Source organism: Saccostrea cucullata, unplaced genomic scaffold, assembly GCF_032062105.1.
Source record: "Saccostrea cucullata isolate Sc308-1 unplaced genomic scaffold, CSIRO_AGI_Scuc_v1 ctg12821, whole genome shotgun sequence".
NCBI classification, from domain to species: Eukaryota; Metazoa; Mollusca; class Bivalvia; order Ostreida; family Ostreidae; genus Saccostrea; species Saccostrea cuccullata.
In genome coordinates this window covers 3,476-16,047 of record NW_026921080.1, presented here as the reverse complement: position 1 = coordinate 16,047, position 12,572 = coordinate 3,476, and the positions used below count along the sequence as shown (strand labels likewise).

General features: G+C 32.5%; 1 protein-coding gene and 1 long non-coding RNA gene across 2 annotated transcripts; both read left to right on the top strand.

The window, feature by feature from the left end:
• The first annotated feature begins 222 nt into the window (after positions 1 to 222).
• On the top strand, positions 223 to 10,252 carry LOC134259124 (synapse differentiation-inducing gene protein 1-like). Its single transcript, XM_062741724.1, has 4 exons — positions 223 to 884; positions 8,781 to 8,848; positions 9,107 to 9,244; positions 9,456 to 10,252. Exons 1-4 carry the CDS (start codon positions 869 to 871, stop codon positions 9,627 to 9,629), a joined length of 396 nt encoding a protein of 131 aa, XP_062597708.1. The 5' UTR covers positions 223 to 868; the 3' UTR covers positions 9,630 to 10,252.
• LOC134259123 (uncharacterized) lies at positions 2,762 to 7,527 on the top strand. Its single transcript, XR_009990287.1, has 4 exons — positions 2,762 to 2,862; positions 5,064 to 5,168; positions 5,464 to 5,626; positions 6,867 to 7,527. It is a non-coding gene; the product is annotated as an uncharacterized LOC134259123 (long non-coding RNA).
• Positions 10,253 to 12,572: the final 2,320 nt, after the last annotated feature.

The window sequence follows — 12,572 nt, the reverse complement described above, 5'->3', positions numbered from 1 at the left end:
ACAATGTATAATAAAAATTGATATAACTTTAATAAATGTAAGTAAAACTGACTGAAATTTTGCATATTATTTCAAAATCCATTACCATTTAATGTAATATAAAAGGGTTTTCGAATAGCAACATATCTTTGGAGAAAATGACATCGTCCACGAACTTTTCGAACAACCCTCGTATAATCACCACTATTTATGAAAACCTTACAAAAATATTAAAATGAATTGCCTATGAAATAGCATACATAAACTAAAGAGGACAAGACAGACAGTTTTCTCATACTATAACACAATTTTTAGAATTGAGTTGACCTGTGCTCCATTTTTTAAAAAGTTGATCCTATACATTTTTGGGTTATCAAAACATTAAGCTAAGTCCAACAATACCTTGAAAAAAAAACAATTTTATAACGCAGCATTCACACTTTCCTGAAAATACTTTTCATCAGCAGTTACTGGGTATGTAGCGTGTTTGTCTTAAAACAATTGTGCCCAGGATATTTCTTCTAGGGTTCGAACTACACAAGTACCATATTATTTTTTTTTAATCGAAATTTTTGACGAGAAAATTTTCCGTAGAAAAGTTTGTTTATCATAATTTCATGAATTTCAGTAATAAGAACTTTATTCTAAAATTTCAAAACCTAAATACTATATTTAAATACTGAAATTATAGGCAAGCTACACGACTTGTTCCTTGAGGAACCTCACTTTGATTCTATTTCAAGCATTTACGAGAGGGAAATACAGATTTAAAGGAAGTCCTTTGCCCATTTATTAACTAAAATGCCCGCTATCATGAGGAAATTATTGGTTAAGTGCTACATAATAAACAAAACCTACGCTATCTTGATCAGAATGCGGAATATCAAACATGAACACAGGCAATCGTGAGTTTACTATTATTATTTTTTTTTCATCGATTTCTCAATTTTTCAATCAAAAGAAAAGTATTTTGTAAGTGCACACATAATTTGTCAAGGGGGATTAGAATTACAAAATATACAGAACATTTTTAATAGCTTTATGATATGTTGATCAATTCAGAATACAGCATTGTTCCATCACTTTTACTCATTGGTTCGAAGATATATATAGCAAAATCTGGATGTATGGAAAAGTATACATCTTATGACTAATTTAAGTCGCAAATAATATAGATATAAACTACCGTATATACTCGCCTATAAGTCGGTATTTTGAGAGTTAAATATTGATCTAAAACTCTATGTCCGACTTATAGGCGAGTCATAAAGAGACTGTATTTTTTCCTGGGGCTAAAATTATGTATCCTATTTGCATTTCCGACGATTATCAAAGAAATTGTCAGGATATATAAGATAATTTATGTATTCTTAGATTATATATATAAAGTACAAGTATATACATATTTCAATGATTTTAATTGCATTTTAAGTAACATTGCCTTTATGTTTAATAATTTTAAGATTCAATATCAGTGTCATATCGAAAAATATTAATTAAAACCAGGTTAAAATATCAATGGATTTACTTGCAATTGTCACCAGATTTTGGCAAAAAAGTTATACCGACTTATAAGCGGGTCAATAGCAAATTTCACGAAAATAACGTCAAAAAATACAACCGACTTATACGCGGACCGACTTATAGGCGAGTATATACGGTATCTTAACCCCTTCACTTCCGTACCGGTCAAATTGACCGGTGGCGCGTTAAAATACGACTTCGCGAAAATAAGATCTCCGTATCTATTTTGTGGTAGCATGAAGGTATATAAGCTATATATCATCTTTTTGGAAATTTTCTCTACTTTTAAAATATCTAAAAAGATTATATCTTGATTGCCGGTATTTAATCGATTTTACGTTGTAAAGACAAACGAGACTTTTTGAAAATGGCGTAATTTTCCAAAGCGATTGCCGATTTTCCAGACGATTGACAATTTTTTTCCTGATTAACTTTATAAGAAAGCATGGTATATTCTTAAAGCATATTTTCTCTACTTTTAAAATATGTAAAAATTATTGTTATTACTTTAAGGTATATTTTAAAAACAAGAATTTTCTTGCACTTATGTGTTTTTTCTCTATTTTATTCGCAATATTTAAACAAAGCTCAGTTTTACGCTTATTTCTGTGTTGAAATAGGGAAAACAAAATAAAGCTGGTAAAAGTAGAGAAAATTTCCTTTCCAACAAGCGCTTATAGGCCTTCTTGCGCTCAGTATTTTCTTAATTACGATAATTTGAATTTGTGACCTTCGCATAGTTCTTTATGGAAAAATCGGTCAATATTTACATGTAACGTCACTTTTCGATATTGTTGCGTCTTACTCGAAACAACAAATTCTTTTATGAGACTTTTTTGACCATTTAAATATATTTTTTACTGAAATAAATGCATAATACAAACAAAAACAAAAAACAAAAAAAAAAAAAGATTTCAAAAAACAAATAATACTTTCGTTCTGCCTTTTGTGTTCAGTGAATGTTGATTTATTCATCTAAATGTAGGCCCTTAAATGATGTATTTTTCATGAAGTGATATACAATATTGATAAAAATTGTAGATTTCCAAAACGTCGATCTTTACTAAAAAAAAAAATCAATCAGGTTTTTAATATTGTTGTATCTTGTTATACTGTATACTTATTAATTTGCAATTTAATGAGATCTATATTTAACAATACAAAAACTTGTATTTATAAATAAATACGACTCATCACTGTATGAGTTGATACGAATTGAAATAAACACGTGTTTCCGCTGTGATAGTTGTAAACAGAAACATGATCCGAAATCTGAACGTCAATTTTCATGATTATTTCACGACGAAGATCCTCACATCAATGAATCAAATAATACGGACATGCCTTTAGTATTAGCAGGTGAGAATACGTGTATATTGACTGAAAAGTTTAAGTTTAAAAAGCATTAGTTCACGTTCAAAAGAAAACTAAATGTACACATGTACTAGATCTTTATGTTTCAGTGTGCGTGTTTCGTATTGTTCAGCCAATTTTGCATTGATTTGAACTTTGATGCTTTTGACAATCACTCGTAAGTTCAAAGTACGAGGGTTGTTCGAAAAGTTCGTGGACGATGTAATTTTCTCCAAAGATATGTTGCTATTCGAAAAACCTTGTATATTACATTAAATGGTAATGGATTTTGAAATAATATGCAAAATTTCAGTCAGTTTTACTTACATTTATTAAAGTTATATCAATTTTTATTATACATTGTCAATGCCCGCGGAGCAACTGTGGCGTAAATTTTATGACGTTGTAACGTCGTTATGTTTTATGAATAATCGGAATAAAAAGTAACTTTCCAGACTGCCATAAAACAATAATCACTCTTTTTCAAAGTATACACCGCTGAGTTTGACACACTTCTGATGTCTTTCAACCCACTTTTGAAAGACATTTCTGCACCAACTTTCGTTAATATCCTTCAAAACAAAACTAGTTGCACATCGTAGTTCTTCTAAATCATCGAATTTCTGTCCCCTTAGCCTTGATTTTAAATATGGAAAGAGTGCAAAGTCCATCGGGGCGAGGTCTGGGCTATAAGGAGGGTGTTGTAAGAGATCAAATCCAAGTAAATCTAATTCGAGCATGGTAGATTGCGATCTGTGCGCTGGAGCGTTGTCCTGGTGGAAAATAACCGAGCACAAATCAGCAAAGTTCGGACGTTTCTTCCTTAAGGCTTGGACTAAGTCACGTCGGATAACCTTAAAAGAAACGAAAATGTGGAGAATTAGGCCTTGCAATAAAAGCGTATCCTGTTTTATATTATAATTTTATTGAAAAAAAACTTTTAAAAACTTAATTTTGTTGAATTGTATAACGTTAGATTAAAAAATTATAAAATTAAAAGGTACATAAAGGATAAAACAAGATCAAGATACCTTTGCATAATAATCAGCATTGACGTGTTGTCCATTAGGGACAGCGTGTGTGAGAATGATGCCCTTTATGTCCATGAAGATTATAAACATGTGCTTGCCATGCGAGCGTGCAACCTTTGCTTTTTTTGGAGGCGGAGAACCTTTTCTTTTCCACATCATAGATTGTTGTTTAGTTTCTGGGTCGAAGAGGTGAAGCCAAGTCTCATCTGTCGTTATTATGCGATTGAGAAATAATTCACCTTCATTTTCCCATCTTCTTAGAAACTCTTTTGATGCTACGATCCGCCGATTTTTTTCGTCCGTAGACAGTAATTTCGGCACCCAACGAGCACAAACCTTTTCAAATCCAAGAGATTTTGTTATTGTTTCATGCGCCGTAGACGTACTTATTTCAAATTTATCCGCTATATCCCTTACTGTTAATCTTCTATCTTTCTCAAGATCTTGTAACACTGACGCCGTCAAGTCCGAATCAATAGTCGGAGGTCGTCCTGACCTTTCGTCATCCCACGTTTCACACCGTCCTTCTTTAAATCGTTTATACCACTTGTATACCATTGATCTTGATACTTTGGACCTATCCCCACATTCATCTAGCAATTGTTTTGTCTCAAAAGGAGTCTTTCCTGCTATCACACAAAATTTTATCACAGCCCGCTGTTCTGTGACATCCAATTCTGACGCCGTTTTCAACGGTGAATCGAGTCCGTCCCCTTTCATTATGAATTGATAAGCCGAGAACCACTTGCTCAAAATAACTGAAACTTCTCAGATATGACGATTGCCTACTATTGTGACGTCATATTGAATTTCATAAATTTTCGAGCGCAAAATTAAAAAAAATCTGTAATGACAATATTGACTTAGAATATTCAAATACGCAAAAATCGAGGGTGCTCCGCGACCCCTTGCTAAAGAAATTAGAACGGCTATAAATTTTTTATTTAATGGAGCAAAAATTTGAAAACTTGTATTTTTACTGGAAATATGGTATAATAAAAGTATGGAAAGTTTCACTTTAAACAAACAAATACAGCGGTCTGTACCGAACCCGTCCACGAACTTTTCGAACAACCCTCGTAAAATCAAAGTTGTCATAATAATGGATAGTTGTTTTCAGTATCTATGTAGTATGTACCAGTGTGTACATGTACAATTTTCACATTGAAATTTTAGGGTGCTTTCACCATATGCAACAATACTTTCATCTGTGAATACCCACTTTCTAAGCCCACCATGAACTACGGAGGTCAATTAATATGTAAGGACACCAATGAACAGGTAAATTTTTGTTTTGGTATTGAAAATTTCTGTATTTTTAAAATTTCAAAAAATAAAGTTTATGATATCGCATTCATACAAGTTTATAAACATTTGATTTATATTTTGAAAAATAAGTGTTTTAAACACATAATACTTATGATGCTTGATTATTCATACAGACACATTATTTAAACATGTAATATCTATCTGAATGAATGCCGAGATATGGAACAAGCTGTTTTTATAGACTGCTGTTGTATTTCCAATCTGCATAAAGTATGTGGTTAGCATTTCCATTTTCTCAATTTTTCAGACACTTTCCAATTATGGTACATCATATACATGGGTGGTCAAACTCACTGGATGGTTTATCAAAGCTCCCATGCTCACGAACAGCCTTGCCCCAGGAATTTTGCCCTGAAGTAACATTGCAGTCTATTGTCTCCTTTCTTTTTACAACCCTGGCAGCCATGCAGGTATGAAATCTATGAAAGCCATGAAGGGACATAGAATTTTTAAAAATTTATAAAAGTAAACCGAGTTCTTGATTTATACAATCTGTTCTCTCCGATTGACAATCTGTTATAACAAATTGCCAATTCATTCTCACAGATTATCAATTCGTTCCCTCAAATTACACAATCTGTTACCTCAGATTGTAACATTCATTCTCTTAGTTTAAATGATTCATTCCCTTGGAATGTAAACCCTTCCCATGATTTCGTTTAAATTATTTATCTGTACATATCGGATATGGTAATACATGTTTAAAAAATAGAATATTGTAGTATTTTACATCCTAACTTTTATTACATATTACGGTCCAAAATGAGAAAAATACATGAACATTTTCAAATCCATGTGCTAGTACTGATATTTGTACAACAAAAAATCTTAGAGGTTTTTGTGTTACTTGTATATTAGAATAATTGAAAGTCCTAGATATATAGTAAAAGTGAATATGGGTCCTGTGTAATCATAATATTTCTAAAATAAATATACGTTGAATTAGTTATGAAAGAGGTTGGAAACGACCGGTTGCTGAAACAAAATAAATAGAACGCACTTATTGATTAAAATGGTTGGATGTATCTGTACATATATGTAATGAAATTCAAGAGCACAGATTTCCAAAATCATAAGACTGACGTTGTAACAAATCGAGATGTTGAATTAACAATCTGTGAAAACAAATTACATGTATGTAATTCGAGATCTCAAATCATGAATCAAGGGGGCAAATTAGTAATCCTTAAGATCGGATTGTGTAATTCGAGATCTCATATCATAAATCGAGGGAACAATTTAGTAATATGTGGGATTGGATTGTCTAATTTGATTCGATATCATTTTTTACTTTTTTGAAAAATTTACGTGTCCCTTCCTGGCTTTCGTAGCATTCTAATGCCAGATTTTTTTTACATGTTGCGATAGCGTAAACAGAGGTCTGGCTTAGTCAGATTGCCATATATGCTATTTGTTTTAGTTCAGTAATTTTACCATGATGGTTTACTACAAGGTTGTTGAATTATCAGTCCTGATACATTGACTTAACAATATCATTTAACTACTTGGATCACATAATAAATACAATTTTAATTTTAAAAGGAAAATCAAATAAATATAGTAATTTTAGCATTCTTAATTTTATTTATAAATATAAATTTATATACACAATGACATGTATCTGTTTCAAAATACTTAAATCTTTTACAGGATAGAAGCTGATCACTTGTACTTGACAGCAAATAATAATGTCTTGGACAAGTCAAAGAATTTCCTCCAGTCTTACAGAGAAATGACAGTTGATAAAAGAATGGTGGACACAAAGTAAAAGTGCTCTTCAACATTTTATTGAAGATTTCAGTCTGATTTGGAATTCATCTTGCAATATTTCTGGATTTGTATATTTGGATAGAAGCGTCAAATTTTCAACTTATTGACTAAACAGTTTTGCGTTAAATATTGCCAATGCTATCTATTATTATTATTATTTCCCTCCAAGATAACTTGTCAAGTCTTTATTGTACCCCTTAAGCTCTGTTATACCAGAAAAATCTTGTAATGAAATCATTTAGTTTTTTTTTTCTTGTTTGATTAAATCCATGAAAATAAAGATAATTTTTAATGGAATCAAGAGAATGGATTTCTTGTTTAACAAAAAGATAGTATACATGTTTTGCTAGGGCTTTGTAAGAAGCAGACCAGAATTCTTTGCTTGCAAATTTTGTCGTTCGCCATTTTTATTACGTCAACTATTAGATGATTTATCCATGTTTGAAGCATTTCAAAATTGATATTTACTTACAGTTTAAAGCAGAATTCTGTACTGATATGACCTTGACCCCCTGAAGAACAAGAGTGTCAAGGTCAATTTTAAATACAAAAATGTTCTTTCATCTTTATGGCCCATATCTTACAAACAATGTGATGAAATATACAAAAAGTGTCTAGAATGTGTCCAGAATGTGAAATAACAAACATGTTAATAGCCAAAAACTTTAAAATGATGTTGCTTAGGAACCACTTAATGGTCATTAAACAGATATTTGAACTAAAATGATGCATGGATATTGCAGTTCTGATCCCTTCTTGAGAGTATATTCAGAATTTTCCATTTCAGCATCCATTGTGTAAAATTATGGCAAGAATATTGAAAAGTGTTGAAAAAAATTGATGAAACTTTTGCACTTATTTGACCTTTAACCTCCGAAAAATAGTTCTAATGAGGTCAAACTTTAAGACAATTTAACTGTTGTATGTCCCTTGTGATTTTATGACCTCACATCTAACTTTTATATGTGCTGGGATGCATAAATGTGTCTAGGATGAGTAAAAAATGAAAATTTCTGTCCGAAAATTAAAGAATTCTGCGTTGCTTAGCAACCCCCTTTAAGTAGTTATATGCAGAATTGAAAAAAAAGTTTATGTGTTTCATGTAGTACAGTATAATGCTCTTTTGTGGGTATATCCCAAATTTCCTATTTCAACATGCATTATACTTAATATTTAGCTTAAAGATGAAAAAGTATCAAAAAAGCCCATAAAATTTTGCACTTAATTGACCTTTGACCTCAATTTTTACTAATAAGGTCAGTGGTTGAGTATCTAAACAGTCATAAAATATCATCTGTAAGAAATATCCTACAAAATGGTATGCATTATGCCTAGCTTTCCCCTTGGATAAAAAAGTTAGAAATAATTTAATAATGTCATGTCAAAAGGCCTCCAAAATCACGTAAAATGCGCCGGAAGAGAAAGGGTTAAATATTAATACAATATTATAGACTTTCTGATGGTTTTGTTTCCTTCTTCTGCCTTAGCCCTTAAAATGTGATCACTCTTTATCACTTTTATAAATAAATAGAGAGCATTATTTTGAATTTTAAAAACAAAAATGAAACTTTTGTTTTTCAAGTTTCAAACATATGACTCCATTAGAGTCTATAATTTCTACCTCAATAATTATTATTTAAGAGTATAAGATGTTTCCATAACAAGCAGGTGTAACTCATTTAATGTCATAATCTCAAAATTTCGAATGTGATGTGTTTTAAAGTTTTTTACTCTTTTCCCAACACAGTAATAGCTTTTGCCTCAGTGTTATAAAGTTATTTAATAATTATTTAGCATACAATGCTGGGTATAACCAGGGACCGACAACTTACCAGTCTATGCCGCCAGGTTACCAACATCAGGTACATGTCAAAAGGACACATATCACAGTTCTGCAATTGGTCAATGTCTAAAATACAAGATAATCAATTTCATATATTATTTTTTTGGTAAATTCATTTAAATCTTGAATACTTAATTGATAATTTATATAAAGTTGATCTGTATTTCCTGCTACATGTAACTAGTCGATCGACTTTATTCCATAGTGTTTAAGACATAGGGTTTATCAAAAATCTAGCACGCAATGAATGTATGGTATAGCTTTATTTTCTCTAAAGTCAGGCGCTAAAGTGTATGGTTCTACACAAGTTGTCACCATAACACAAACACCAACGAATTGGCTTTGCCCAGCCATTTTTTCCTGTTTGTGTTGCTTTTGGCCCTTAGGATTAGTTGCGATCTTCTACGCTTGGGAGGTTTGTTGATGTTAGCAATTTTAGATTGTTGAACTCTGATAATGATCATTTTAAATTATTTCCTTAATAAGTCGAAATACTTAAAATTCTCTTTGCATATCATATTTTCTGTATGTAAATATTTATCAGTGCCAATATTATGTACCAGCATTTTATAGGCACAAATATATATCGATATGGATGCTTTTCACACCAATATGTCTTACTGTAGGCAAACCAGAGAGTAGAGAAGAATGATCTACGTGGTGCTGAACAATCTGCCTCTTGTGCCAAAACGTTGACGATTACATCCATTTTCATCGGCCTCGTCTCAGTGGGAGTCGTTTTAGCTTTATATTTAACGAATGTACTGACTTTCCAACAGAGAATCAACCATCTCCCGTAAAAAAAACTGCAAATGGCGATGAGATAAATATATTTTCACCTCTTTAAACATTTTGAGATATTCCCAACTATGAGTACTACATTGTATTTATCAAGGTTCTACTTACGAGTAAGAAGTTGATTGCATATGTAAAGTGTCAACTATTATCTTTTCAAAAATAGGATTTCATAGAACATGTAGAATGTGCTTTTTTTTAATTGAACATGTTATTTAGTGAAATAATGAAACAATACACCTCTCTGGAAGTCTGGAATTTATTCAAAAATTGTGAACATATAATAAAAACATGTGTAGATATAAAACATTTTTTTTAATATGAAACACAACTCGAAATTCAGTGATACGATACCTATAGAACGCAACATCTTATTGAGGAATAAAAAATACAGCAGTGTTTTCATTTGATTAATCAATTTCTGGTTATTTTTAATCTACCTGTATGTAAGATATAACGACCAAGGAAATGCTAAAGAGGATGGTTGACTTTCTTTTCAAGAATTTTACCTTTAAAGTTAGACCTTTTTTTGGACCCAGGACTATTCAACACTGAAGGTGTACTTTCGTAACAATGTCTGAGCACTTGGGTGAAGGAACAGGTGCCGCCTAATTTTGTTGACCCAGGTGAGTTGTACCCAGGATTTAAATTTCCGATAAGGGAACGAGCGATCTACCGAAGAAGCTACCATACCGGTGTTTGAATAAGAAGAAACTGCCATCAAAGTAATTACTCAGTGAATCCTTTGCTATTTAATATATGGATATCATAAATGTATGATTAAAGCAAATTATACCTCCCGCTTGAGAAGCGGGAGGGTATTTATAGTAATTGGGATGTCCGTCAGTCCTTCTGTCTGTAAGTCCGTTCGTCTGTTACGCTTTGGGATACCCAATTCTTATCCGCAACTCCTCTCGAACCACTGAATGAAATTTGATGAAACTTTCACAGAATCTTTATTACATATTTTCTTTGTGCACCTCCTATTTTACTTTTTGATCCGACATGCACATATTTTGGGTTTTCCATAGCAAAACATGGACACTGCCATTATATTCATATTTTGGTCTTATTTTTATTTTAGAGTTACTTCCCTTTGCCCGTCCGAATTGTTTACTTGAGTGAGCAAAACATGCATTTTAACATTATAATCATATACTAGTATATCATTTGATGAGCTCAGTGCTCACAGTACCTCTAGTTTTTTTTATAGAAGTTATTCAATTGTCATTTTTTTAAATAGGCATTTATTTTCTTTTAATAAATGAAATAGATATGATATAATGATAATGAAAAAAGATAGAGAAATAAGTATTTGTAAAAGCTTTGTTAAATTATCTCTTTCCCGTGCATGATTATTGAAAGAAATGTAAACCATCGTGAATAATTTGTATAAATTTGTATTTGCAGCCAAGTGACATATATTTTATTAACCAGACTCGAGCTCAATATCACAATCTAGGGGGGTATTTCTGATAGGTAATTCCAGATAATGAGTGACTGGGATGTAAACATAAAACATTTTCTTTTTAAAATATAACCTTCTATAAGTAAGATTGGGGTAATTTTATATACTATTCAAAAAAAAGTAGGGAATACCCGGTACTGTTGCAGTAGTTTGTGATGAAATTTTCACATATACAAAGGGATACATGTATAACCATGTATCAATTCGTTGGCATGCTACAGGATGGCACAAGACAGGTCGATGTGACAAGGGAAATGGGTGTTTCCAGACATCGTGCAACAGGGGCTATTCAGGATATACCACGATCCTGTCGACTAAAGGCAACAACTCAGGCTGGTAACAGGAATTTAAATAAGGTTTCAACTTCTAATGGATACTGGCTTGGTAGTGAGTGTCCAGTCCATAAGGAAACGATTGCACAGATTTCACTTGCAAGCCCAGCGTCCTTGTGTCATTCCCTGTTCGAGGGATCGTCACAGTAGGACCCAATTCCACATGTATCGTCACCAGCAACGCTGGGATAATTGCCAGTGGAATCAGGTAATGTTCTCAAATGAGTCAAGGTTCACTGTGGACTTGCTGGATAGACGCACGAGTGTTTTCCGCCAACGGAAAGAACGTATACATGACGTTAACACCATTAGACATTATCGGTATGCAGGTGGATCTTAAATGGTGTGGAGAGTCATCACTGTTCCCTGGAGAACATACTTGCATGTTGTTGCTTGGCGTGTCACAGGGTAGTACTTCCAGGACACTATCTTGGTATCCCATGTTTTGTCGTTTGCACGTCATATCGGCCATCCTTTGAATTCATTTTTCACGAGACAATGCCAGATGTCACAGGGCAAGGATAGTTACAGATGATCTCCAAAAGGAGAATATCGTTAACTACCATGTAAGATCAACGTCAATAACCCCCTGCTAATCTCCAAGAACTTGCTGCATCATAGCAACAGGAATGGAATACTAGTAACCTTCCTCAGAATGACCTGGGATGCCTCGTTAGGAGTATAACAGAGGTTTTACCCCTTACTGACTCTGTTTTACAGTTGTAGTAAATTTGCTGTGTGACCTTGTATTGGTGTCTACCTTTATTCTGGAGAATCTGTCCTTTCCTGAATATTTACGGGGTTTCGAATAAATTGGCAAATGTTTCCTTAATGCTTTTCTGTCATTTGTTTTCATTCTGACATTATGATCTGCATTTCATCGTCCTTGTAAATCCAATATCCCCTACTTGTTTGAATAGTATATTTTGAAAATAAAGCAAAAGACTTTTTCACTTGATTTTTTTTCTGACTGGGTTCAGGAAAGAGACCATTTAAGCGGAAAGCTCCACTACAAAAAAACAGCTGCCAAAGTTTGAATATCGAAACAAATGTAATGTTTTTCACAACAAGCTTTATGCGTTATAGGGAAATAATTGATCCATTATAGAACATAATGAATAATACCAGTTTGAACAGCACTTATGTAT